The following is a 26,723-nucleotide window of genomic DNA, read 5'->3' on the forward strand; positions in this document are numbered from 1 at the left end:
GTCGTTAGTGATTTGTGTTACATTTTCTTGTGACTAATTCGGAAAGTTCTGCATTGATATTATATGTGGTATATAAATTACCAGATCACAGTAAGAGAAGATGGAACACTGCAAATGTAAAAAAATAAAACTTCCACCTGACACAATTTAAAAATTTTAGACACTATTTAACTTTGAATTCATTCAGTGAATGCCAATAAACTCATTTCATAACATCTCACCATTAACTGTTTTAAGTTTGGTTCATCTATTGTGTATCACAGATATTAAAGAGGGGTTTTTGTAGAGACACACTTTCCTGTGCCAGTTTGGCACATGTTGGTACACCTCTGTATAAGAGTTTTCTCAGCTACCAAACTATAAAATTTAATTTAATTGATTTATATGTCACTAGAGGTGTTCATGCCATCAAAATAGAACTACAGAGGGCTTGTTTTAGAATCTCCCCACCACTACATAGAGAAAAATCACTGACTTGTCCCATGCCAAGCTCTACGCAGATTCACACTGCATTCAGCACACAGAGCTTCCGGGAATGAAAACAGTAAGAACTTTGGACCAAATAAACACAAATAATCCACAATAAACACATGTTTACATACCTTTCAGCTGATAGAAGGTAGTCCTGTTTGCTATTTAAATGAGCTGTGTGTGTAAAAATGTTTAATTTTTTAATACAGTATGCACATTTTTTTTAAGACACATGTTTAAACAGCAAAATAACGTGATTAAATCATGTAGAACGCTGAGACAGTGAATAAAGGTCCAGGGCATTTAAATGAGTTTAAAACTTTGTTTTGTTCCAAAAGCGATTGTGTGACATCACCAGCAGTAATTGCCACAGCATGTGCTTAGGATTGTCACAAAAGGAGGCTCCAGAGATGATCCTATAGAGTCTGTGATAGTGCTGGAAGGCATTGACATCTTGAGAGTGTTAACAGGTGTTGCAACGACCTGTGTTTTGCTTCTAGGCCTAATATATGCTGTTAATCTGAGTTACTCCAAAGAACTAAGATACACATTTGAGTTTATCCAGAAGACAAACTGTCTCCAAAATGATGTTTTTGAAGAACAAGCGTTATTGTTGACATGATTAAAAACATTTTGCCATTTTGACAATAGATGGGTTTTCTCTCTGTACATCCATCCATAGTAGAATAGTTGTATGGTTCAAGTATAATAGTTTATTTACCCTAAGCCTCCTATACAGCCCGGCTGCATGCTGCTGTAACAAATACAATAGTTTTGGCCATTAGCATGATGTATGCTTGCATGCAATTTGGGATGTAGCCAAGTCCATTGATTCACAATTAAAGTGTTGACAGATAACAGGTAACAGGTATTTGTCCAACCTCCATGAGTATCACTTTATCCATCAAATTTTTTTTTAACAAATATAGATTTCTAGGAAATATAATTTAAGAAGACATATTTTATAATATAAGTAAATATAGTTCTATTATATATTGTACACAAATTGTGCTTGTCTGATATGTCTAGCATCTATTAATGAGTGCAGTATTAAGCACAAACAAAGTAAAATATTACAGTAATATTAAATATATTAAAAATAACATTTTGCAGAACATGACTTTCCTTGATGTCTTTATTTCCATAAGCAGGCACTATATCCAGCAAGTCCCACAATGCCTTGCATAAACTGCTCATTAATAAAAATGCAAGTGATTACTGCACCAGCGTTTTTGGTTTTGTTTGAAATCCTTCATATATAGTTTTGCCTAAGAATTATTTATAGCTTATGGTGGTGTAGAACATGTATGAAACTTTAAACAGTTTAACTTATAGAGACTGGTCAGTCGTTACAAAGTGCTCTGAACGGACATAATTTAATATACTGTAGGACACGCAAGGTGTAACAGACACCAGGCCTTGCTGTAAATATGGTTAAAAGGTGTAGTTCACTTTGGATCAAATGTCAGTGTGTATAAAAATGATGCATTACAGAGTTATGAATTCTTTCATCAGTCCAGTTTAGTGAGTAGAAGGCACAAAGATTGAACAGAATTCACTTTGTCTAACATGAACCAAGCGTGTGATGTACTTCATTTCACTCTCATAATATAAAACTATCATTAGGAGTAAAAGTAGTCTGAGGTCTGAGAGTGAATAGACCTCTTTGTACTTGCGTCTCATAAGAAATAACATGACATGATCTCCAGATGTTGTATTTTGTACAAAAGCTGCAGTAGTTGAATAAGTCAAAGGTAAACAAACAAACAAATTAAAATGTCAGAAACAACCGTATCTGTGCCCAGAAAAATGTATAAAGAGGGTCCAGAGGTTCTGTGTATGTACAAATTGAAGTGACTCTAATCTGATTTACAAAGTCACAATTAGGCAGAGAGAGAGAGAGAGAGAGAGAGAGAGAGAGAGAGAGAGATGCTCAGTTTAAAAGGCCTAAAACAAAGAGAGCCTCTCTGCTGTCTGCTGTGAAAAAAGGCCTGTAACCTGACACCCGACACCCTGAGCTGTGAGAGTGTGAAAAAGTCGATAAATAAATCCATTGCGCATCCGTTTCTGCGCAGCTCAGGCATCAGTGACGTGTCATGTTGCATACCGTTGGAATCGTCTCCTTATTGGCTAAGGAGCTGTAAAGGTCCCGGATCATTACATTGCTATTGGAGGGAGCAATTGTCAGTCAAAAGGAGGGTTCCCACATAGAATGGAGAGACATCATTGGCTTCTCAGCCGTCTATCTCAGCACTACAAGCGCCGATTGGCTCAAGTGAGGGCTGGTTTGATTCGTTAGGCCCTGGACTACAAATCTGACGCAACAGTGTAGTTTTAGAAGCCTCATGGGAAAAGTGAGAGCCGAAACAAAGGACGGAGGTGAACTGCTGTTTCCAGTTTTCGGTCAAAAATAAGTTTAACCGTGTACTTAGAGGATTTAATGCTTAAAAGCTACAACGAAGTTGCTTCTGGCTCATCCCCTAGTGGTCATTTTCCGTGCTGTGCCGTGGACGGCACGGCGGTCACATAATTTGCCGCAGCGCCCAAAATCTGTATTTGATTAAAATGTGGGCAGTGATCCTGGTGATTGCTGGGGGTTGGAAATGTCACTCTTGACTGTCTTCAAAACTTGAGAGCCCTGATAATTTAAAAAGAGAAAAAAGTTGTTGCATACAGTTGTACACAGTACAATATGGTGATGTCACTGATGTATGATTTAGCGGTGTCAGAATACAGCTTGTATTATCATTAATTCTGTCGTTTTAATATAAAACATTTTGTCTGTTTATTTAGAGTTACTAGATCTCAGACTCCTGACTTTCAGCAGTGGTGTCTGGTGTGTCATTAAGGAGAAACAGTAGGCTTCTAATGTCATGTCTTGGCCATGCAAATATTGCAAAATTGAGACATCAAAACGTGTAGAGCTTTTAAAGCATTATAGATTAAAACATCCACACACTGGTCAAAGCTGGTCAGTGTCCTGCTTGTACTCGGATTGTCCGTGCTCACATAGAGGTTGGGGGCCACTTTGTGCACATTTGTCTAGGCACCACACACAAACAGAATAGTTAAGGCAAACTGTTTCATTTTCATGTCTTGTGTTTAATTTGTTTAGTTGTCACACAGAGAGGCAGTATTTTGAACACCTTGGTGTTCATCTGAAAAAGCACGAAACTGTTCATTGTGTTTTTAGAGATTGTGACTACAGCACCTATATACAGTACTTTTGCTTCACATAGAAGTAGGAAGCACAATCCTCACTGACTTGAAGATTTTTAAAATGCAGTATTTCAGACATACTAAAATCAGACAATAGAATGTAGTAGTTTGTTAGATGAAAGTGATGTTAGTTTTGATGATGCACTTGTAGAAGAGAGTGAAGATTTGGGTGAAGTCATTGTTGATCAGCTTGGTTCCTTATTGCTTAAATTAGGCTGCATCTTTAATGTGCCTAGTAAATGTATAGATGAAATTGTAGGGGAACTTCAGTTTATTACTTAAACAACATATGCACCTGTAAATCAAAGACATTGTCAACAACACATTAAAAAATCATAACTGCAGTGTAGAAGAGCTGGTGATCACAGATCTAGTAAATAACATTCAGTCAGTCAGTCATTCATTTTCTACCGCTTTATCCGAACTACCTCGGGTCACGGGGAGCCTGTGCCTATCTCAGGCGTCATCGGGCATCAAGGCAGGATACACCCTGGACGGAGTGCCAACCCATCACAGGTAGTAAATAACATTTGCAAGTTAAATCCTCTTAGTGCTGCATTCAGTGAGAGGTCCCCTCGGCACAGCACAATCAAAATAGGTATCTAAAGGAACATTTCTCTATCGTTAATAAACAGAACAATCTTCCTCAAAACACCTCTCTCTTACTAAAATAAAACCCATTTATTCTTACCTAACTCTCTCTCACAAAAACAATATAATAAAGGTTTCCAAAATAACTGGCATCCAATATAGCATACAAATGAACAATGCAACGCAAACAAAGCAACCACGATTGCACAGAATACTCTATGTTTGGTTGTGCTTAAAATATCTAGGTATAACCTACTGTCGTGAGTTCAAATCCGGTGACATTTGGCCTTGTGATTAAGGTCTTTAACCACATTATTTATTTATTTTTAAATAGTAAATATTTAAACACATGATTTTCCCCCCTCTTTCCCATTGTCCTCTCAGGTGAATGCAAATTCCTTTGTTGCCTTGTCTTAAATGTACAGTAACAGGAAATGGGTTGTGTTGGGAAAAACTGAGATTTGAAAAACTGAGATACTGAAAATCTTCAACTTTTGGACAGTAATGTAAGTTGCTGTAGGTTATGTGATATATAAGATAGTTATGACAAACTCAAAGAATGGTGCTGAATATAAATGCCCCTCTAATATATGCCGTGCTTTGCATGATTATGCTTGTGTGTCATTTTTGCTTGTTTGTTTATCTGCAATCGTGTTGTTCTTCCCTTCATCTATGATAGACACATTTCTTTCCATTAGTTGGTGATTTCAAATGTTAAGGGTGGCTTTCAAATACCGGACATCCTACCGTTAAAGCCCCAGCAGAGGAACAGTCTTTGGGTTGAATTGTGTTCACTTCGGCCAAGTTCCAGAATCCTGTCGAATCTTGTCTTTAACATCATTCATTTGTGCCAAAGGTATTTTGTTTTTATAATAATATAAATACATTTCTATAAGTTTCTGTGGATTTCGGGGGAAAAGAAAAAAAAAACGTGAGCTAGACTATCTGCACTGGAAATCCTGAACACATCTGTGTTTGTGGATTAATATCATGTGGACAGCTTTTAGTAAGAAAATGCGGTTTGAATATTAGCGTTATAAAATCTCAAAAACTTCTACTCTTATTTCTCCTTTTCCCCATCTGTATCCTTGGTTAAAACTTCCTCTTTATACTAAGAAATACTTTTATATTTGGTTATATTTGGCTTAAAATATCTAGTTATAACCAACTGTAGTGAGTTCAAAACCGGTGACATTTGGCCTTGTGATTAAGGTCTTTTAGGTCAAATTTTTTTCCCGCTTTCCCATTTTCCACTCGGGTGAATGTAAATCCCTTTGTTGTCTTGTCTTAAATGTACAGTAACATGTAATGGGTTGTGTTGGGAAAAACCGAGATCTGAATAACTGAGATACTGAAAATCTTCAACTTGTGGACTGTAATGTAAGTTGCTGTAGGTTATGTATACATCTCCCTATAAGATAGTTATGACAAACTCAAAGAATGGTGCCAAATGTAAATGCCTCCTCTTTCCCCAGATCTGTGACACTATATAGGATCAACAATGGCAAGCCTGAAGATGTTAAGTGAGTAAAATGCTTGTGTTAAAAATACACCAAGTACACAGGTAAACACTGAATATCTAATCAACCCTACTAACCTGTTACTGTGCAAGGCCCTTAACTCTCAGTTGCTCAGTTGTATTAAAAAAAAAAGAGATAATGTAAGTCGCACTTGATAAGGGTGTCTGCCAAATGCTGGAAAATAAATAAAATGAAATGTGCCGAGTGCTGCTCAGGTAGCGGGATAGCTACCTCCAGCGTCTATCACTTTACAGGCTTTTCCTTCCTACAAATATTCTGTATTTATGTTAATAGGTTTGACCACAATGCACTTTTTAATGCGGTGGTCAGCGGTAACAGATCTACGCTACATGGCCTGGAGGAGTACCTTCTCAATAATGAGCGAATGACAAGCGAATGTTGTAAGAATAGAATTTTGTTTAAAACTCCACATATCTGTATACAGAATCCTAGAGCTCTTATTACTGTGTGTATCAGTACGTAATACATTATTATATTAGTAATAGCATTATTATGTCCCATGTCCCTCAGATAAGTATGATGAGAAGACAGTACTCATGACAGCTCTACACAATGTCAAACAAGGAAAGACTGATGTAGTGGAGTACTTGCTCAACATTGCAGAAAACATTCATGATGTTGAGAAATGCAGAATGCAGGGATTCCTCCTATAAAGGTATGAACTTTTGAACTATTGTATATATTAACAATTTTTAAGCTCTACCTAGCATATTGGTATATAATTATTCATTAGTATGTTACTCCTCTGTGTTGAGAGGTCCTCTATCTAAATTATATCTGGTCAGAGTTAGTCTTATGATAGCACCTTTTTCCCTAAAGCAGGAAGAAGAAATTAAGACAGATGGTGCTATTGAGTCTGCAAGCAGTAATTTTATACCTATGTGCATAATGCACCTATAGGTAGGTTTACCTGTTAAAGGTGTAGATAAAAGATAAAAGGTGGACCTTAAAAGTGCTGGTGATATGTAGAAGCTTCCATCTTGATGATTTAATGGCCTTTATTGGAATGTTGCTGCATATATTTCTTCTAAGCAAGTCGCAAGAACATTAATTCCCGATGACCGATCTTTACATCACGATTAAAAGCAGTATCAATAAAGTAAAAAAAATGTGATGTGCAATCAAGTTCGAGTGTATGTACTGTTTAAATGAGTGTTCTCAACTTCTCACTGATACTTTTGTGATTTCTTATTCAAAATTGGTGACAGAAAAAATTCTTTACCCCAACCAGAAACCTCATCCCCTGTCACAATCACATCATAATTAACATTAATAATTAGGCTTAAAAGCAAATGTATATGTAAGGGAATCAAGTTTAATAATTACATGTAATATTGCTCCAAATATCATCAATAATGGTGTCTGCAATACCCTGTATAACTTGCATTTAAGTTGGTAATTTACTTATATATTTATTAGAAATACAAATTTCAGCATTATCAGTAATCTGTGTGTGCATTTTCCTTGAGAACCAAGCAAGTTGACTCATGATACCATTTGTTTGTTATATTGCAATCGCAATATTGTCCTCAATAATCGCAATATGACATTTTCCCTAAATCGTGCAGCCCTAGCTCATGTGATGCGTGCCATTTGTGCAGGCATCATCGCTAACCTAGCAACCATGATGCCTCCTCGCGTGCTGACAGATGCAGGAGTGAAAAGGATTCTAGGTAGCGGGAGCGCTCTGTCTCGGAATGAAGCCTTGAGACAGGAAGTAGAGCGAGTATTCCCTTTCCCTGTTGAGTAAGGGAAAGACTTGGACCCAGCAGTTGGAGTGGCAATGGTTTTTAATGACAAGCTGGTTAGCCACACTGCTTAGCATACACTAGACCTTACAGATATTATTATGTGTGATTTATAGCCCTGTTGGCTGCTGATACATTTCTTAAATTAAGAAAACATAATTCTGTGTGAACTTTAATTCCATTACCAAATTCCATTCAATCCCAATTCATTTGGGTTACAGTAATAATACTTTAATATTAATTTTACAGATTAATTATTGGAATTGTAATTATTACTGTGTGAGTTGCTCATTTATTGTTGATTTATTTTGGATGTAATAATTTTTTATAAATTTTTGTTAATTTATTACTATTTTTGGGGCCAGATCCATAATGGCATTGTTTGTGCTTGCAGAATACATCATGTTACTTATAACACACAACTTGCAGGTAAAATAAAGTGCAACTCAACAGCAAATGCAGTGTAACAGTATAATTACATGCATAATGACATAACTATTACAGCTCAGGCTGGTTTAAATGGAGATAAATCTGTCCTAAATATCAGACAAGTATGTAAACTAGACCATCCACATTGATATGCTCAGTAGAGGAAAAATCGAGCTGGTGGGTTATTATCACATAAACAGCTACTGTGGAAAAATCTTTAGTAAAACATGTATGTAAAATGTAAAACACACACACACACACACACACACACACACACACACACACACACACACACACACACACACACACACACACACACAGACTTGCTACATGAGTAATGATTAAATAATCAGTAATTATTTAACTGTAACTGATGTGTGACATGATCAGTTATTCCTAACTCTTACTATAACATGAATAATAAAATATTGGCTATATTGTTTCTGATAACATATAACTAAGACTTTATGACTCAACATGGTAAACATCTAACCCTTCTCTCTCTTTCTATCTATCTATCTATCTATCTATCTATCTATCTATCTATCTATCTATCTATCTATCTATCTATCTATCTATCTATCTATCTATCTATGTACTTGCAAGTAATCTCACTTCTTATGCATCTTCTATCTTCAAACATCTGGCTTCTTACAGATGCAAAGCAAAATATTTTGTATGCATTTGTGTTGCAACAGATTTCATGCACTGATTTCAGTATTGCTTCAGATTTGTTTCATTTGTTTTAATCCCAGTAAAGTTAAATGCTGACTAGCATTTTGTGTGTGTACGTGTATATCTGTGTACTTTAAAATTTTTTTTTTTTTTTTACTTTTTTCAGTAATCTAAATTCATAAATGCCTTTTAGCATGGTTCTGTTCTGACACATCATAAGTGCACATCTGTGTAGAAGGAAAGCAGTGTTTCTGATACTGTCAACTCATTTTTACATTTTAAGGGCTTTTCATGCTGAACCACACAAATTAGAAAAATCTACACACATATAACATTTAACAAAAAACGCTTAACATTACCCCACCCATCCGGTATCATGCACCATGAAAAGCTAAATTTTGTTTTATGTACTTTTCAGACCGGTCCTGTGGAAAAACATAGACAAGTTGTACTACGATACTTATTTGTCTACCTCTCTGAAAATCCTGAGAATCTCATCAAGCATTATCAGGTGTGCATCTGAAATTGATCAACCATTAAGTTGGGCTCCAAACCTAAATAAACAGCTTACATTGGCATGCAAACGTTTGGGAACCCCTTTTAGAAACTATAAAAAAAATTAATAAATTTAACAAAACAAGAGTTTGTTAAAATCTTATTTTGTTAAAATTATTCACATTTTCACAGATTTTGCAAGTGGTTCTCAAGCTTTCACATGTCACTATACTGTATATAAATCACACTGTATATAAATCAAAACAGTGATATAAATCAATCATATCAAAAATCATTTTTTGTGCAATGTATTTTTACCACTGAACAATACCAAGTGATGTTGCAAGTAAATGCACTATTATTATTTTTAAAGGATACTCGAGGAGGAACTGAAACTGCTCACATTGAACATCATCACGAAAGGTGGCTCAACAGATGATCCTTTACAGACTGGAATAGTGCTGGAAGGCATAGAGGTGATGACAGGGTTGGCAGGCATTGCAAAGGCTTGCGTTTTTCTTCATGGACTGATCTTTGCGATTAATCTCAGCTACCCCAAAGATCTCAGATACTCTTTTGAGTTTTTTCAGAAGATCTTGCTGGAACTTGACGGTGGCAAACTAATTCAAAAGGTTTACTCTCTGAAGAACAAGCTTTTTTGTTGAAATTATTGTGTTCTGACCATTACGACTCAAAATATGTTTGAGTCACAAGACATGATTAGCACAAGACATCAGGTTCTAGTACAATGTTTGCCTGAAAGTTGTTTTAGTGTTTTCTCAGGAAGTTTGTTGCATATTTACAAAAGGAAAGTTTGGAAAAATGTGAATATTTTAAGAGACATTGCAAAGAGTTTGAACTTTGATTGCAATCTCTGTCACAGTAACACACTGAATAAAGTCATTTAATAGTTCAAGTAAAACATGACATTTTCCCATTGCACTTATTTCAGTATTGCTTATATGGTTTCACTTGTGCAGTTTCTTTTCCCTAAATCATATGTTGTGAATGCTGGTTCTGACATATTAGTGTGTGTGTGTGTGTGTGTGTGTGTGTGTGTGTGTGTGTGTGTGTGTGTGTGTGTGTGACGTGGGTAGTTTTTTTTTTCCACTAAGACAAACCACACCTGCAAATACACTTTTTGCCAGCTGCCTGTGTGCTACATATCATGCATTGCTCAGACACCCTGAGAAAATAGATCTCATTTTAGATATCACTTTAGCAGTAGTAGTAGTAGCCTTTATTGTCACTGGTCACAGGTACCAGCGAAATTAGCCATCAACCTGCTAGCATGTCCTGAACTGTACCAGCCTCACTTCCTTTGACTTAAGTTCAATATGGTAATGCAGAGCCAGTGCTGTCACATGAGGCTCAGACAAGAAATGGCCTGAGGTTGGACTGCATGCCTGAATGAGTTAAAATGAGTATCAAATTAACGATAAACTTTAACAACAGAGACACACGTACGCAGTTTATTTGTCACGCTGCTGTTTTTGTTTCACGGTCTAGCAGTTAATAAACACAACTCCATGCGTCTTGCGGAAGAACATTGTAACCGGCGCTACTTCTCTCCGTTTATGACTATGGACGAGTCACCCAGGTCCTGTGCTACTCCACAGCGGCGGCGACCCGCTGGACTAAAATAGTCCGAAAATAAACACTTATTATAGGTGTACCATGGTGATTCAGGATACTGACTCCAGTACTCACTGATATGGTTTGGGAATCGGAACAAATCTAGGTAAAAGGAAAGAAGTGTGAGAGAAAGCTTTGGAGCAACTTAGTTAATTCACAACACTACATAACGTGTTCTCACTCTGCGTGTGTTTCGCGCTGGATGACGGTCGTGCTGAGCGGTGCAGGTACAGAGGAGAAATAGAAGAAGAGAAGATGACAGCATTTGCTAAGGGGGATGTTTTCATTTTCATCCTTAGCACATAAATATTATACCACAAACTACGGAGTATGTTTTGGACGTTATTTAACTTAAACGAAGAACAAAAATTTTAGAATGACAACATTTCTTACTCCAACTTTGAGGGGTCCTGAGCTCCTTTTTAGGGGTTCTGGTTAGCCTCGCCCATGGCAGGAACAATTTAGGCAATTTCTTTCAATAATTAATCAATATTAATATTAATATAAATCAATATTATATTTTATGTTATTTCAAATTGATTAATCAGACGTTTTTTATGTAAATGAGCTACATGCATAAGCTAATTTCTTTTGAACAATTAAGAATGAAAAGAAAAGAACAAAAATACTAAATAAAGGATGAAAATTTTACACAGAAATTACTGGAATTAACATATTTAGTAAAGCCATAAATAAAGTGCACTACAAAACCAGCTTGCACAAAACAGTCAGTAAACGAAAAGTGATGACCTGCACACAGAGCAGTAATATAGAGACAGGAATGAATCATGTAGTTGTAGTTGAGCTCCACCTAATCAAAACACGTGTGCAACTGTGTCTAACATTCACCATGAGATGAATTTTTGAACGTTTATTCTTACAACATGCGTCTCACCCACAGCACTTCTTCCTTGTTCTACTGCACATCATTCAATCAGCACGTAGTAGCGCCACCGGCGCAGCCAATAGGAAGCGCGCTCACATTAACGCAGGATTGAATTTAAACAACCCTCGAACTTTAATACTTATAGCCTTATATATACTGCTGAAAAAAATGAAGGGCACACTTCTATTACACACTGGATCTCGATAAACCAAATATACAAGTAAAAACTAAATACTTCACTAATCACAAAATCCTCTGTCTGAAATGGCAAAACTAAATATTCAGAAAAACAAATTCTTCTTCACTATGTTGACTTACAATTTACTACATAGCAGGAATTCACTTTGTTATTGTCGCAGTCTCTTGTTTCACTCTGATTGGACAGATCCAAGCGCGCACTTATTCAATATTTTTGAATGACGTCAGAAATTCTGCGCATCCACTTGTTTGCATTTAAATTTAATCTCCAGACTGAGGTCCGCGACTGCTTAAGAGATTCTTACTCTGATCTCACACTGACTTTAACGCTTCTAATCATGAGTGGAAACGTTGATTCAACAGAAGTAACCGAGATATCAGGTATTTGTCTATCATATAGTCAGATAGCAAAAATAATCCGAAAAAAAAGTTTCTTTTGTTTTTTCATTTATTTTCCACTCAGGAGGCGAGAAAACTCGAGAGAGCTGCTGCTAGCTTGTTGATGATGACAATTTTTGAGTCCTTAATATTTATTTATTTATTTGTTTGTTTGTTTGTTTGTTTGTTTATTTTACAAATCATTTGTTAATGTAGATGGATTAATGTGTTAGATAGCCGCCCTGCTAACTAGTTGGCACTAGAGATCAACTATCACAATCTAGTTAGCAATTGTCTAGATTTATAAACATCTATAGTTCAATAACACTGATCTCCTACCTGTTGTTTACAAATCATTTAGCTGCGACGGAGGTCCGGATCAACCTAAGAAACTTTCCAAGCAACTTGTGGCATTTGGTGACTGATCCTCAGATTTGCTCAATCTGCTGGGATGACAGTGGGGAAGGAATCCTGATTTGTCCAGAGGCCTTCAAAGCTGAAGTGCTATCTGCAGACAACAAGAAGATGGTCAAGTATTTCAGGACGACTAATTTCATCAATTTTGTTCGTCAGCTTAACCTCTATGGCTTCAGAAAAGTTTGCCCAGATTACAAGATCTATGAAGTGAGCTTCATACAGCACTACTATAACCCGAACTTCAAACGGGCCAACCCGGAGCTTCTGGTCAAGCTAAGGAGACTCACACCTGCCAACAGGGCCCAGCTTGCAGCTGGGCAAGAAGTCTCCAACCACCCAAGTCCTTTTCGCCCGATGCTGAATGCACCTGACATCTCTGCTGTGGTCGGTCAGTAGATGTTCAGAACAAGCTATAATTTATTCTTTCATTTATGTATTCATTCATCTTTAGTAACTGTTTTACCCTGGTCAGTTTCAAAGTAAATCTGGGTGCTCTGATTGGGATGCCAGCCCATCACACACATTCACATCAATATGCTATTTATTAGCATAACCAATTAATTTCCTGGCATGTAAGGGGGAGGATGTAGGAGGAATGAAATCTAAGTACATTAGAGGGGAGAAAGTTGGGTATCAAATTTATTTCAAAATCTGAAATTTCACATTGACAGAAGTCCAGAAGATGGACACTAGGAGCTGTATTATAATTTTGTTTCAGAATAATGTATTGGTGAGATGTGGTTAACATGTTACTCAACAGTGAGCCGTTTGTCAGCCTTCATTGTTTTGTGTTCGTTTTGTTGCAGAGAACCATTGCTGTATCCCAGGCTCCATGGATTCCTCCCAGCAAGAAGTTGCCTCCTATGCTCATTGTGGCTATTATCCTGTGAGAGCTGAGAAACTTTTTTATTTTTTGTTTGTAAAAATTGTCAGTGCAATTATTTTAGCCCATGTAGCTACAATAAGGTTTGGTAGGAATGTACATCTAAAACCGTAATGTGTCCTGTAACACAACATTTTACCTCTTATTGTCCAGGACTACTCATTTAGCCACCTCCAGTATGCTGGCCAAGATCCTAACATGCAGTCAGCTGATGTCCAGGACTTCTTATTTAGCCACCTCCTCTACACTGGCCAGGAACCAGATCCCAGGACGAGTGACATGAACCTGGGAAGTGTATTCGATGCAGAAGATGAAATGTAGGTCAGGTTATACAGAAAGTATTAAAATACAGTTAAGTCAGATTAGATGATCCTCCATCATTTGCAACCCCTGTGCTAATAGTTTGTGTGTGTGTGTGTGTGTGTGTGTGTGTGTGTGTGTGTGTGTGTGTGTGTGTGTGTGTGTGTGTGTGTGTGTGTGTGTGTGTGTGTGTGTGTTTTCTCCATATTCAGGCTGCTGCTTTCTTCACTCTGCTCACCAATGACTTCTTGTGAAAACTGTTAAAAATCATTAATTATCATTAAGCCATTTCTTGAATTTTTGTGAATCATTTATTTATTTATTCATCCATCTATTTATTTATTTGTTTGTTTGTTTGTTTGTTTATTTAAAAAAAAGACATGAAACATGCTCTTGTTGAGTCATTTATTATATCAAATGCAATGTGATATTTGTATGAATTTAAAATTTGTACATCAGTCTAATTATAACCATTGATATTTATGAATATCTATTTAAGAAAAACATCGAATGTATTGATCATTCCTTTTAGATTTAAATATAAAATCGCTGGTACATTGACAGGTATTATTTTAATGCAAATTTAATGCAAATTTAATTGCACAGAAATGTGGGGCCTGATGCATGAAATGTACTAAATGATTTATTCAACAAAGTAATTTATTTTTTGTAGCTTCTATACACTTATTTGGTAAAGTTTTGGAAATAAGTTATGAACAACGTTCTAACGTTTAACAAAAGATCTGAAAAAAGAATCAATGCAGTAGAATATTGAATGTGCACACTTTTGACTAAGAATTATATATAGGCTGATGGTGGTGTAGAACTTGCATGAAGCTTTAAACTGTGCCCTAGAGGTTTAACTTACAGAGACTGGTCAGTCATTGCAATGTGTTCTGAGGGGATAATCATTTGGATGATATTAAAATAATTTTCCTGCACACAGAGCAGTAATAGAGAGACAGTAGTGAATCATGTAGTTGTAGTTGAGCTGCATACAACCTGAAAGTATAGCATGAAAATGTAAGTATTAAAATGTAAAGTATAAGTTTTACTTTAGTCTCTAAATAAATTGCATGTGTTCCTTTAGTAATGTAATTTGTGGTTATTTATATGTGTGTGCTTTCCCAACAGCCTAGTTTTGGTCCAGATCCGAGCCAGATCCGGTCCGCTTGTGCCAGATTTGCCCCGGATCTGAGCCACGCTACATTGCTGTGTTGCTCGCCACAAATATACATAAGGATTGCATAAAATTTGTCTTTGCACTAATGCACAAATACTTAAATATATATGTGAGGGTTTTTAGTAAATGTACCTGTCATGTTATTTTTACATGTAGGCTTCTTGCATCGAGTTTCCGGTTAAAAACCATCATCTCTCTGTAAACAAGTTTTTACTGAGCTCATTTGAAGCTGCTGTCTATAACTTTTTCCTCTGTCACAAAAATTGTAGCTTTGTAGCTGTAAAATCATGACTGACAGCTCAAACATAAACTTTTTCTAAAATAAATTTTTGGTTGTGATTCAAGTAAAGGGGAAATTTTACTGCATTATAGAACATATAACTGGTTTTTTGTTATGTTTATGTCATTAGTGATTTGTGTTACATTTTCTTGTGACTAATTCAGAAAGTTCTGCATTGATATTATATGTGGTATATAAATTACCAGATCACAGTAAGAGAAGATGGAACACTGCAAATGTAAAAAATAAAACTTCCACCTGACACAATTTAAAAATTTTAGACACTATTTAACTTTGAATTCATTCAGTGAATGCCAATAAACTCATTTCATAACATCTCACCATTAACTGTTTTAAGTTTGGTTCATCTATTGTGTATCACAGATATTAAAGAGGGGTTTTTGTGGAGACACACTTTCCTGTGCCAGTTTGGCACATGTTGGTACACCTCTGTATAAGAGTTTTCTCAGCTACCAAACTATAAAATTTAATTTAATTGATTTATATGTCACTAGAGGTGTTCATGCCATCAAAATAGAACTACAGAGGGCTTGTTTTAGAATCTCCCCACCACTACATAGAGAAAAATCACTGACTTGTCCCATGCCAAGCTCTCCGCAGATTCACACTACATTCAGCACACAGAGCTTCCGGGAATGAAAACAGTAAGAACTTTGGACCAAATAAACACAAATAATCCACAATAAACACATGTTTACATACCTTTCAGCTGATAGAAGGTTGTCCTGTTTGCTATTTAAATGAGCTGTGTGTGTAAAAACGTTTAGCACAATGTTTTTATTGGTAAATCTATCTATTCACTTTTTTTAATACAGTACACAATTTTTTTAATACACACATTTAAAAAGCAAAATAACATGATTAAATCATGTAGAACGCTGTGACAGTGAATTTAAAGGTCCAGGGCATTTTTTTGAGTGAGTGATATATGTAAATGAGCTACATGCATATTCATTTTTTTAAATGAGTTTAAAACTTTGTTTTGTTCCAAAAGCGATTGTGTGACATCACCAGCAGGAACTGCCACAGCATGTGCTTAGGATTGTCACAAAAGGAGGCTCCAGAGATGATCCTATAGAGTCTGTGATAGTGCTGGAAGGCATTGACATCTTGAGAGTGTTAATAGGTGTTGCAACGACCTGTGTTTTGCTTCTAGGCCTAATATATGCTGTTAATCTGAGTTACTCCAAAGAACTAAGATACACATTTGAGTTTATCCAGAAGACAAACTGTCTCCAAAATGATGTTTTTGAAGAACAAGCGTTATTGTTGACATGATTAAAAACATTTTGCCATTTTGACAATAGATGGGTTTTCTCTCTGTACATCCATCCATAGTAGAATAGTTGTATGGTTCAAGTATAATAGTTTATTTACCCTAAGCCTCCTATACAGCCCGGCTGCATGCTGCTGTAACAAATACAATAGTTTTGGCCATTATCATGATGTATGCTTGCATGCAATTTGGGATGTAGCCAAGTCCATTGATTCACAATTAAAGTGTTGACAGATAACAGGTAACAGGTATTTGTCCAACCTCCATGAGTATCACGTTATCCATCAAATTTTTTTTAACAAATATAGATTTCTAGGAAATATAATTTAAGAAGACATATTTTATAATATCAGTAAATATAGTTCTATTATATATCGTACACAAATTGTGCTTGTCTGATATGTCTAGCATCTATTAATGAGTGCAGTATTAAGCACAAACAAAGTAAAATATTACAGTAATATTAAATATATTAAAAATAACATTTTGCAGAACATGACTTTCCTTGATGTCTGTATTTCCATAAGCAGGCACTATATCCAGCAAGTCCCACAATGCCTTGCATAAACTGCTCATTAATAAAAATGCAAGTGATTACTGCACCAGCGTTTTTGGTTTTGTTTGAAATCCTTCATATATAGTTTTGCCTAAGAATTATTTATAGCTTATGGTGGTGTAGAACATGTATGAAACTTTAAACAGTCTAACTTATAGAGACTGGTCAGTCGTTACAAAGTGCTCTGAACGGACATAATTTAATATACTGTAGGACACGCAAGGTGTAACAGACACCAGGCCTTGCTGTAAATATGGTTAAAAGGTGTAGTTCACTTTGGATCAAATGTCAGTGTGTATAAAAATGATGCATTACAGAGTTATGAATTCTTTCATCAGTCCAGTTTAGTGAGTAGAAGGCACAAAGATTGAACAGAATTCACTTTGTCTAACATGAACCAAGCGTGTGATGTACTTCATTTCACTCTCATAATATAAAACTATCATTAGGAGTAAAAGTAGTCTGAGGTCTGAGAGTAAATAGACCTCTTTGTACTTGTGTCTCATAAGAAATAACATGACATGATCTCCAGATGTTGTATTTTGTACAAAAGCTGCAGTAGTTGAATAAGTCAAAGGTAAACAAACAAACAAATTAAAATGTCAGAAACAACCGTATCTGTGCCCAGAAAAATGTATAAAGAGGGTCCAGAGGTTCTGTGTATGTACAAATTGAAGTGACTCTAATCTGATTTACAAAGTCACAATTAGGCAGAGAGAGAGAGAGAGAGAGAGAGAGAGAGAGAGAGAGAGATGCTCAGTTTAAAAGGCCTAAAACAAAGAGAGCCTCTCTGCCTAGAAGTCTGCTGTGAAAAAGGCCTGTAACCTGACACCCTGAGCTATGAGAGTGTGAAAAAGTTGAGAATTTCGCAATAAATCCATTGCGCAGCCATTTCTGCGCAGCTCAGGCATCAGTGACGTGTCATGTTGCATACCGTTGGAATCGTCTCCTTATTGGCTAAAGAGCTGTAAAGGTCCCGGATCATTACATTGCTATTGGAGGGAGCAATTGTCAGTCAAAAGGAGGGTTCCCAGATAGGATGGAGAGACATAATTGGCTTCTCAGCCGTCTATCTCTGCACTACAGGCGCCGATTGGCTCAAGTGAGGGCTGGTTTGATTCGTTAGGCCCTGGACTACAAATCTGACGCAACTAGTGATGGGAAGTTCGTTTCTTTTCCGCGAACCGGTTCTTTCGGTCAGTTCGATTTAATGAACCAGTTCAAAAATCCAGTTCACCAGTTTTTTTACGTCCTGCCGTAATGACGTCATTCACAATGACGTAATGACGCAAACTCCATTATCCCGCTGCCGGCAGATATTAATACAATCAATTTAACACATTCGAAAAGTTCTTTGTAATCATAACTTTAGTTGAATACGTTTCTTACATTTAAGTTTTGCAACTAAAACACGCAGTACAGGCATTTATGTGCAAACGTGGATGTTTTACTTGTCTTAAAGATATAATTATATTAAATTATATTAAAGATATAATTAGTTAATAAACTAATCTTCATCAATTTACAAAAAGCGGCATATAAAAATACAGGCTAACCTGCACAATAGTCAATAGTAAAATTAACTGACATATATTGAGTGACATATATTGATTTTTTTTAATAAAAATGTTTAATAGCTTATGACTAGTTACTATGCATATCCCAATATGTATAATTTGCTCTGAAGGTTTACGCATGCGCAGCATTGACAGTATGTCGGACGCCTCCGAAACAGTTCTCAGTTCAGTGTACTGATGATTCGCTGTACTAGTTCATCGGTTCTCGGACGCGTCCGAAAGAAACAGTTCTCAGTTCAGTGTACTGATGATTCGCTGTACCAGTTCAGTTATTCAAGCATGCGCAGTATCAACAGTTCATCAGTTCTCGGACGCGTCCGAAAGAAACAGTTCTCAGTTCAGTGTACTGATGATTTGCTGTACTAGTTCATCGGTTCTCGGACGCGTCCGAAAGAAACAGTTCTCAGTTCATTGTACTGATGATTCGCTGTATCGGTTCAGTAATTTACGCATGCGCAGTATCAACAGCTCGCGCTCACAGTTCTCTCAGCACAACATGTCAGTTCAGTGTACAGGAGTTACATATACTCCGGGATATTAGTTTATTTAGAGTCAGACCGACTGTCAGGCATGACTGAAAGTGAGTAACTTTAGTAACTTGTGGATCAGCGCTGACTCAAGTCGCGAACTGTTTAGAACGAATCAGTCCGATTTGGTGAACCGGTTCATCCAGTTCACTAAAAAGAACTGGTTCAAAAGAACGATTCGTTCACGAACTGGCCATCACTAGACGCAACAGTGTAGTTTTAGAAGCCTCAAACAAGCCGAAACAAAGGACGGAGGTGAACTGCTGTTTCTAGTTTTCGGTCAGAAACGGAATATTTGCGAGGCGACCAAAGCGTTTTGGATTAAAAGGCTTACAAAATCTTGAGAGTCTAAGCTTTAATAGAAAAATAAGTTTAACCGTGTACTTAGAGGATTTAATGCTTAAAAGCTACAACGAAGTTGCTTCTGGCTCATCCCCTAGTGGTCATTTTCCGTGCTGTGCCGTGGACGGCACGGCGGTCACATAATTTGCCGCAGCGCCCAAAATCTGTATTTGATTAAAATGTGGGCAGTGATCCTGGTGATCGCTGGGGGTTGGAAATGTCACTCTTGCCTGTCTTCAAAACTTGAGAGCCCTGATAATTTAAAAAGAGAAAAAAGTTGTTGCATACAGTTGTGCACAGTACAATATGGTGATGTCATTGATGTATGATTTAGCGGTGTCAGAATACAGCTTGTATTATCATTAATTCTGTTCTTTTAATATAAAACATTTTGTCTGTTAATTTAGAGTTACTAGATCTCAGACTCCTGACTTTCAGCAGTGGTGTCTGGTGTGTCATTAAGGAGAAACAGTAGGCTTCTAATGTCATGTCTTGGCCATGCAAATATTGCAAAATTGAGACATCAAAACGTGTAGAGCTTTTAAAGCATTATAGATTAAAACATCCACACACTGGTCAAAGCTGGTCAGTGTCCTGCTTGTACTCGGATTGTCCGTGCTCACATAGAGGTTGGGGGCCACTTTGTGCACATTTGTCTAGGCACCACACACAAACAGAATAGTTAAGGCAAACTGTTTCATTTTCATGTCTTGTGTTTAATTTGTTTAGTTGTCACACAGAAAGGCAGTATTTTAAACACCTTGGTGTTCATCTGAAAAAGCACGAAACTGTTCATTGTGTTTTTAGAGATTGTGACTACAGTACCTATATACAGTACTTTTGCTTCACATAGAAGTAGGAAGCACAATCCTCACTGCCCTGAAGATTTTACAAATGCAGTATTTCAGACATACTCAAATCAGATAATAGAATATAGTAGTTTGTTAGATGAAAGTGATGATAGTTTTGATGATGCACTTGTAGAAGTACCCTAGAATTTTATGTTATTAGAGGTTTGGGATTTCCAAAACACATTAAATAAAGTCCTTTAATAGTTCAAGTAAAACATGATATTTTCCCATTGCACTTATTTCAGTATTGCTTATACGGTTTCACTTGTGCAGGTTCTTTTCCCTAAATCATATGATGTGAATGCTGGTTCTGACATATTAGTGTGTGTGTGTGTGTGTGTGTGTGTGTGTGTGTGTGTGTGTGTGTGTGTGTGTGTGTGTGTGTGTGTGTGTGTGTGACGTGGGTAGTTCTTTTTTTTTTCCACTAAGACAAACCACACCTGCAAATACACTTTTTGCCAGCTGCCTGTGTGCTACATATCATGTATTGCTCAGACACCCTGTCTCATTTTAGATATCACTTTATAACCTTTATTGTCACTGGTCACAAGTACCAGCGAAATTAGCCATCAACCTGCTAGCATGTCCTGAACTGTACCAGCCTCACTCTTGCGCTTCATAAGTTTTTTGCAACTATCACTTCCTTTGACTTAAGTTCAATATGGTAATGCAGAGCCAGTGCTGTCAGATGAGGCTCAGACAAGAAATGGCCTGAGGTTGGACTGCATGCCTGAATGAGTTAAAATGAGTATCAAATTAACGATAAACTTTAACAACAGAGACACACGTACGCAGTTTATTTGTCGCGCTGCTGTTTTTGTTTCACGCTCTAGCAGTTAATAAACACAACTCCATGCGTATTGCGGAAGAACATTGTAACCAGCGCTACTTCTCTCCGTTTATGACTATGGACGAATCACCCAGGTCCTGTGCTACTCCACAGCGGCGCGACCCGCTGGACTAAAATAGTCCGAAAATAAACACTTATTATAGGTGTACCATGGTGATTCAGGATACTGACTCCAGTACTCACTGATATGGTTTGGGAATCGGAACAAATCTAGGTAAAAGGAAAGAAGTGTGAGAGAAAGCTTTGGAGCAACTTAGTTGATTCACAACACTACATAACGTGTTCTCACTCTGCGTGTGTTTCGCGCTGGATGACGGTCGTGCTGAGCGGTGCAGGTACAGAGGAGAAATAGAAGAAGAGAAGATGACAGCATTTGCTAAGGGGGATGTTTTCATTTTCATCCTTAGCACATAAATATTATACCACAAACTACGGAGTATGTTTTGGACGTTATTTAACTTGTAAACGAAGAACAAAAATTTTAGAATGACAACATTTCTTACTCCAAGTTTGAGGGGTGCTGAGCTCCTTTTTAGGGGTGCTGGTTAGCCTCGCCCATGGCAGGAACAACTTAGGCAACTTCTTTCAATAATTACAAATCAATATTATATTTTATGTTAGTTTAAATTGATTAATCAGACTTTTTTTTTATGTAAATGAGCTACATGCATAAGCTAGTTTCTTTTGAACAATTAAGAATGAAAAGAAAAGAACAAAAATACTAAATAAAGGATGAAAATTTTACACAGAAATTACTGGAATTAACATATTTAGTAAAGCCATAAATAAAGTGCACTACAAAACCAGCTTGCACAAAACAGTCAGTAAACGAAAAGTGATGATCTGCACACAGAGCAGTAATATAGAGACAGGAGTGAATCATGTAGTTGTAGTTGAGCTCCACCTAATCAAAACACGTGTGCAACTGTGTCTAACATTCACCATGAGATGAATTTTTGAACGTTTATTCTTACAACATGCGTCTCACCCACAGCACTTCTTCCTTGTTCTACTGCACATCATTCAATCAGCACGTAGTAGCGCCACCGGCGCAGCCAATAGGAAGCGCGCTCACATTAACGCAGGATTGAACTTAAACAACCCTCGAACTTTAATACTTATAGCCTTATATATACTGCTGAAAAAAATGAAGGGCACACTTCTATTACACACTGGATCTCGATAAACCAAATATACAAGTAAAAACTAAATATTTCACTAATCACAAAATCATCTGTCTGAAATGTCAAAACTAAATATTCAGAAAAACAAATTCTTCACTATGTTGACCTACAATTTACTACATAGCAGGAATTCACTTTGTTATTGTCGCAGTCTCTTGTTTCACTCTGATTGGACAGATCCAAGCGCGCAATTATTCAATACTTTTGAATGACGTCAGAAGTTCTGCGCATCCACTTGTTTGCATTTAAATTTAATCTCCAGACTGAGGTCCGCGACTGCTTAAGAGATTCTTACTCTGATCGCACACTGACTTTAACGCTTCTAATCATGAGTGGAAACGTTGATTCAACAGAAGTAACCGAGATATCAGGTATTTGTCTATCATATAGTCAGATATCAAAAATAATCCGATCTTGTTTCTTTTGTTTTTTCATTTATTTTCCACTCAGGAGGCGAGAAAACTCGAGAGAGCTGCTGCTAGCTTGTTGATGATGACAATTTTTGATTCCTTAATATTTATTTATTTATTTATTTATTTATTTATTTGTTTGTTTGTTTGTTTGTTTGTTTGTTTTACAAATCATTTGTTAATGTAGATGGATGAATGTGTTAGATAGCCGCCCTGCTAACTAGTTGGCGCAGGAGATCAACAATCTAGTTAGCAATTGTCTAGATTTATAAACATCTATAGTTCAATAACACTGATCTCCTATCTGTTGTTTACAAATCATTTAGCTGCTACGGAGGTCCGGATCAACTTAAGAAACTTTCCAAGCAACTTGTGGCATTTGGTGACTGATCCTCACATTTGCTCAATCTGCTGGGATGACAGTGGGGAAGGAATCCTGATTTGTCCAGAGGCCTTCAAAGCTGAAGTGCTATCTGCAAACAACAAGAAGATGATCAAGTATTTCAGGACGACTAATTTCATAAATTTTGTTCGTCAGCTTAACCTCTATGGTTTCAGAAAAGTTTGCCCAGATTACAAGATCTCAGAAGTGAGCTTCATACAGCACTACTTTAATCCGAACTTCAAACGGGCCAACCCGGAGCTTCTGGTCAAGCTAAGGAGACTCACACCTTCCAACAGGGCCCAGCTTGCCGCTGGGCAAGAAGTCTCCAACCACCCGAGTCGTTTTCGTCCGATGCCGAATTCACCGGATATCTGTGCTGTGGTCGGTCAGTAGATGTTCAGAACAAGCTATAATTTATTCTTTCATTTATGTATTCATTCATCTTTAGTAACTGTTTTACCCTGGTCAGTTTCAAAGAAAATCTGGGTGCTCTTATTGGGATGCCAGCCCATCACACACATTCATATCAATATGCTATTTATTAGCATAACCAAATAATTTCCTGGCATGTAAGGGGGAGGGATGTAGGAGGAATGAAATCTAAGTACATTGGAGGGGAGGAATTTGGGTATCAAATTTATTTCAAAATCTGAAATTTCACCTTGACAGAAGTCCAGAAGATGGACACTAGGAGCTGCATTGTATTGTAATATTGTTTCAGAATAATGTATTGGTGAGATGTGGTTAACATGTTACTCAACAGTGAGCCATTTGTCAGCCTTCATTGTTTTGTGTTCGTTTTGTTGTATCCCAGGCTCCTTGGATTCCAACATGCCCTGCTCCCAGCAAGAAGTTGCCTCCTACGCTCATTGTGGCTATTATCCTGTGAGAGCTGAGAAACTTTTTAATTTTTTGTTTGTAGAAATTGTCAGTGCAATTATTTCAGCCCATTTAGCTACAAGGTTTGGTAGGAATGTAAAACCTTAGTGTGTCCTGTAACAACATTTTTCCACTTATTGTCCAGGACTACTCATTTAGCCACCTCCACTACGCTGGCCAAGATCGAAACTTGCAGTCAGCTGATGTCCAGGACCTCTTACTTAGCCACCTCCTCTACACTGGCCAGGAACCAGATCCCAGGACGAGTGACATGAACCTGGGAAGTGTATTTGATGCAGAAGATGAAATGTAGGTCAAGTTATAAAGACTGTATTAAAATACAGTTAAGTCAGATTAGATGATCCTCCATCATTTGCAACCCCTGTGCTAATAGTTTTTTTTTTTTTTTTGTGTGTGTGTGTGTGTGTGTGTGTGTGTGTGTGTGTGTGTGTGTGTGTGTGTGTGTGTGTGTGTGTTTGTGTGTTTTCTCCATATTCAGGCTGCTGCTTTCTTCACTCTGCTAGCCAATGACTTATTGTGAAAACTGTTAATTATCATTAATTATCATTTAACCATTTCTGGTATTTTTGTGAATCATTTATTTATTTATTTATTTATTTATTTATTTATTTATTTATTTATTTATTTATCTATCTATTTATTTAATTTAATAAAAAAAAAAAGACATGAAACATGCTCTTGTGGAGTCATGTATTATATCAAATGCAATGTGATATTTGTCTCAGTCTAATTATAACAATTGATATTTAATAATACCTATTTAAGAAAAACATTGCATGTATTGATCATTCCTTTTAGATTTAAACAAAAAATCAGTGGTACATTGACAGGTATTATTTTAATGCAAATTTAATTGCACAGAAATGTGGGGCCTGATGCATGAAATGTACTAAATGATTTATTCAACAAAGTAATTTATTTTTTGTAGCTTCAATACACTTATTTGGTAAAGTTTGGGAAACAAGTTTAACAAAAGATCTGAAAGAAGAATCAATGCAGTACAATATTGAATATTCACAGTTTTGCCTAAGAATTATATATAGTCTGATTATGGTGTAGAACATTCATGAAGCTTTAAACCATGCCTTAGAGGTTTAACTTACAGAGACTGGACAGTCATTGCAATGTGCTCTGAGGGGACATCATTTGGATGATATTGAAATTATTTTCCTGCATACAGAGCAGTAATAGAGAGACACAAATACTTAAATATATATGTTAGGGTTTTTAAATGTACCTGTCATGTTATTTTTACATGTAGGCTTCTTGCATCAAGTTTCCGGTTAAAAACCATCATCTCTCTGTAAACAATTTTTTACTGAGCTCATTTGAAGCTGCTGTCTATAAATTTTTCCTCTGTCACAAAAATTGTAGCTTTGTAGCTGTAAAATCATGACTGACAGCTCAAACATAAACTTTGAATAAGTAAATTGTAAATTTACTTGAATAAGTAAATAAGTAAATTGATTTTAAATAAGTATATCTCTGAAACAAAGGGTGTATTTGAATAAAATATACAATTTTTAATATTAACATTTATTTTCTGTTATGTCTGAGGTTTCTCAGGGTGTATTTGAATAATTATTTTTCCAACATAAAGGTTAGAATTAATATTGCTCCAGAAGTGTAAGTATATAAATTACCAGATCACAGTAAGAGAAGATGGAACACCGCAAATGTAAAAAATAAAACTTCCACCTGACACAATTTAAAAATTTTAGGATACTATTTATCTTTGAATTCATTCAGTGAATGCAAATAAACACATTTCATAACATCTCACCATTAACTGTTTTATGTTTGGTTCATCTATTGTGTATCACAGATATTAAAGAGGGGTTTTTGTAGAGACACACTTTCCTGAGCCAGTTTGGCACATGTTGGTACACCTCTGTATAAGAGTTTTCTCAGCTACCAAACTATAAAATTTATTTTAATTGATTTATATGTCACTAGAGGTGTTCATGCCATCAAAATAGAACTTTTGAGGGTTTGTTTTGGAATCTCCCCACCACTACATAGAGTAAAATCACTGACTTGTCCCATGTCAAGCTCTACGCAGATTCACACTGCATTCAGCACACAGAGCTTCCGGGAATGAAATCAGTGATAACTTTAGACCAAATAAACACAAACAATCCACAATAAACATGTGTTTACATACCTTTCAGCTGATAGAAGGTTGTCCTGTTTGCTATTTAAATGAGCTGTGTGTGTAAAAACGTTTAGCACAATGTTTTTGTTGGTAAATCTATCTATTCACTTTTTTTAATACAGTACACACTTTTTTTAATACACACATTTAAAAAGCAAAATAACATGATTAAATCATGTAGAACGCTGTGACAGTGAATTTAAAGGTCCAGGGCATTTTTTTGAGTGAGTGATATATGTAAATGAGCTACATGCATATTCATTTTTTAAAATGAGTTTAAAACTTTGTTTTGTTCCAAAAGCGATTGTGTGATATCACCAGCAGGAACTGCCACAGCATGTGCTTAGGATTGTCACAAAA

General features: G+C 36.4%; 2 protein-coding genes across 2 annotated transcripts; both read left to right on the forward strand.

Annotated features, from left to right (window-relative positions):
* Positions 1 to 12,111: 12,111 nt before the first annotated feature.
* Positions 12,112 to 14,256, forward strand: LOC113634186 (heat shock factor protein 5-like). The gene is made up of 5 exons (XM_047809478.1): positions 12,112 to 12,269; positions 12,628 to 13,071; positions 13,490 to 13,569; positions 13,720 to 13,883; positions 14,079 to 14,256. Exons 1-5 carry the CDS (start codon positions 12,227 to 12,229, stop codon positions 14,128 to 14,130), a joined length of 783 nt encoding a protein of 260 aa, XP_047665434.1. The 5' UTR covers positions 12,112 to 12,226; the 3' UTR covers positions 14,131 to 14,256.
* An 8,512-nt stretch (positions 14,257 to 22,768) lies between these two features.
* Positions 22,769 to 24,802, forward strand: LOC125140339 (heat shock factor protein 5-like). The gene is made up of 5 exons (XM_047809479.1): positions 22,769 to 22,884; positions 23,250 to 23,693; positions 24,123 to 24,193; positions 24,333 to 24,496; positions 24,687 to 24,802. The coding sequence occupies exons 1-5, from the start codon at positions 22,842 to 22,844 to the stop codon at positions 24,709 to 24,711; spliced, it is 747 nt and encodes a 248-aa protein (XP_047665435.1). The 5' UTR covers positions 22,769 to 22,841; the 3' UTR covers positions 24,712 to 24,802.
* Positions 24,803 to 26,723: the final 1,921 nt, after the last annotated feature.

This window comes from Tachysurus fulvidraco, chromosome 26 (assembly GCF_022655615.1).
Source record: "Tachysurus fulvidraco isolate hzauxx_2018 chromosome 26, HZAU_PFXX_2.0, whole genome shotgun sequence".
NCBI lineage: Eukaryota > Metazoa > Chordata > Actinopteri > Siluriformes > Bagridae > Tachysurus > Tachysurus fulvidraco.

What these genes read in the sequence shown, in the direction of transcription:
- LOC113634186 (XM_047809478.1), top strand. Translation starts at nt 12,227, where the DNA reads ATGAGTGGAAACGTTGATTCAACAGAAGTAACCGAGATATCAG. An exon ending in AGAAGTAACCGAGATATCAG is followed by an intron (nt 12,270 to 12,627) that starts GTATTTGTCTAT and finishes CAAATCATTTAG; the next exon opens with CTGCGACGGAGGTCCGGATC. An exon ending in CTCATTGTGGCTATTATCCT is followed by an intron (nt 13,570 to 13,719) that starts GTGAGAGCTGAG and finishes CTTATTGTCCAG; the next exon opens with GACTACTCATTTAGCCACCT.
- LOC125140339 (XM_047809479.1), top strand. Translation starts at nt 22,842, where the DNA reads ATGAGTGGAAACGTTGATTCAACAGAAGTAACCGAGATATCAG. An exon ending in GGATATCTGTGCTGTGGTCG is followed by an intron (nt 23,694 to 24,122) that starts GTCAGTAGATGT and finishes GTTGTATCCCAG; the next exon opens with GCTCCTTGGATTCCAACATG. An exon ending in TTTGATGCAGAAGATGAAAT is followed by an intron (nt 24,497 to 24,686) that starts GTAGGTCAAGTT and finishes CTCCATATTCAG; the next exon opens with GCTGCTGCTTTCTTCACTCT.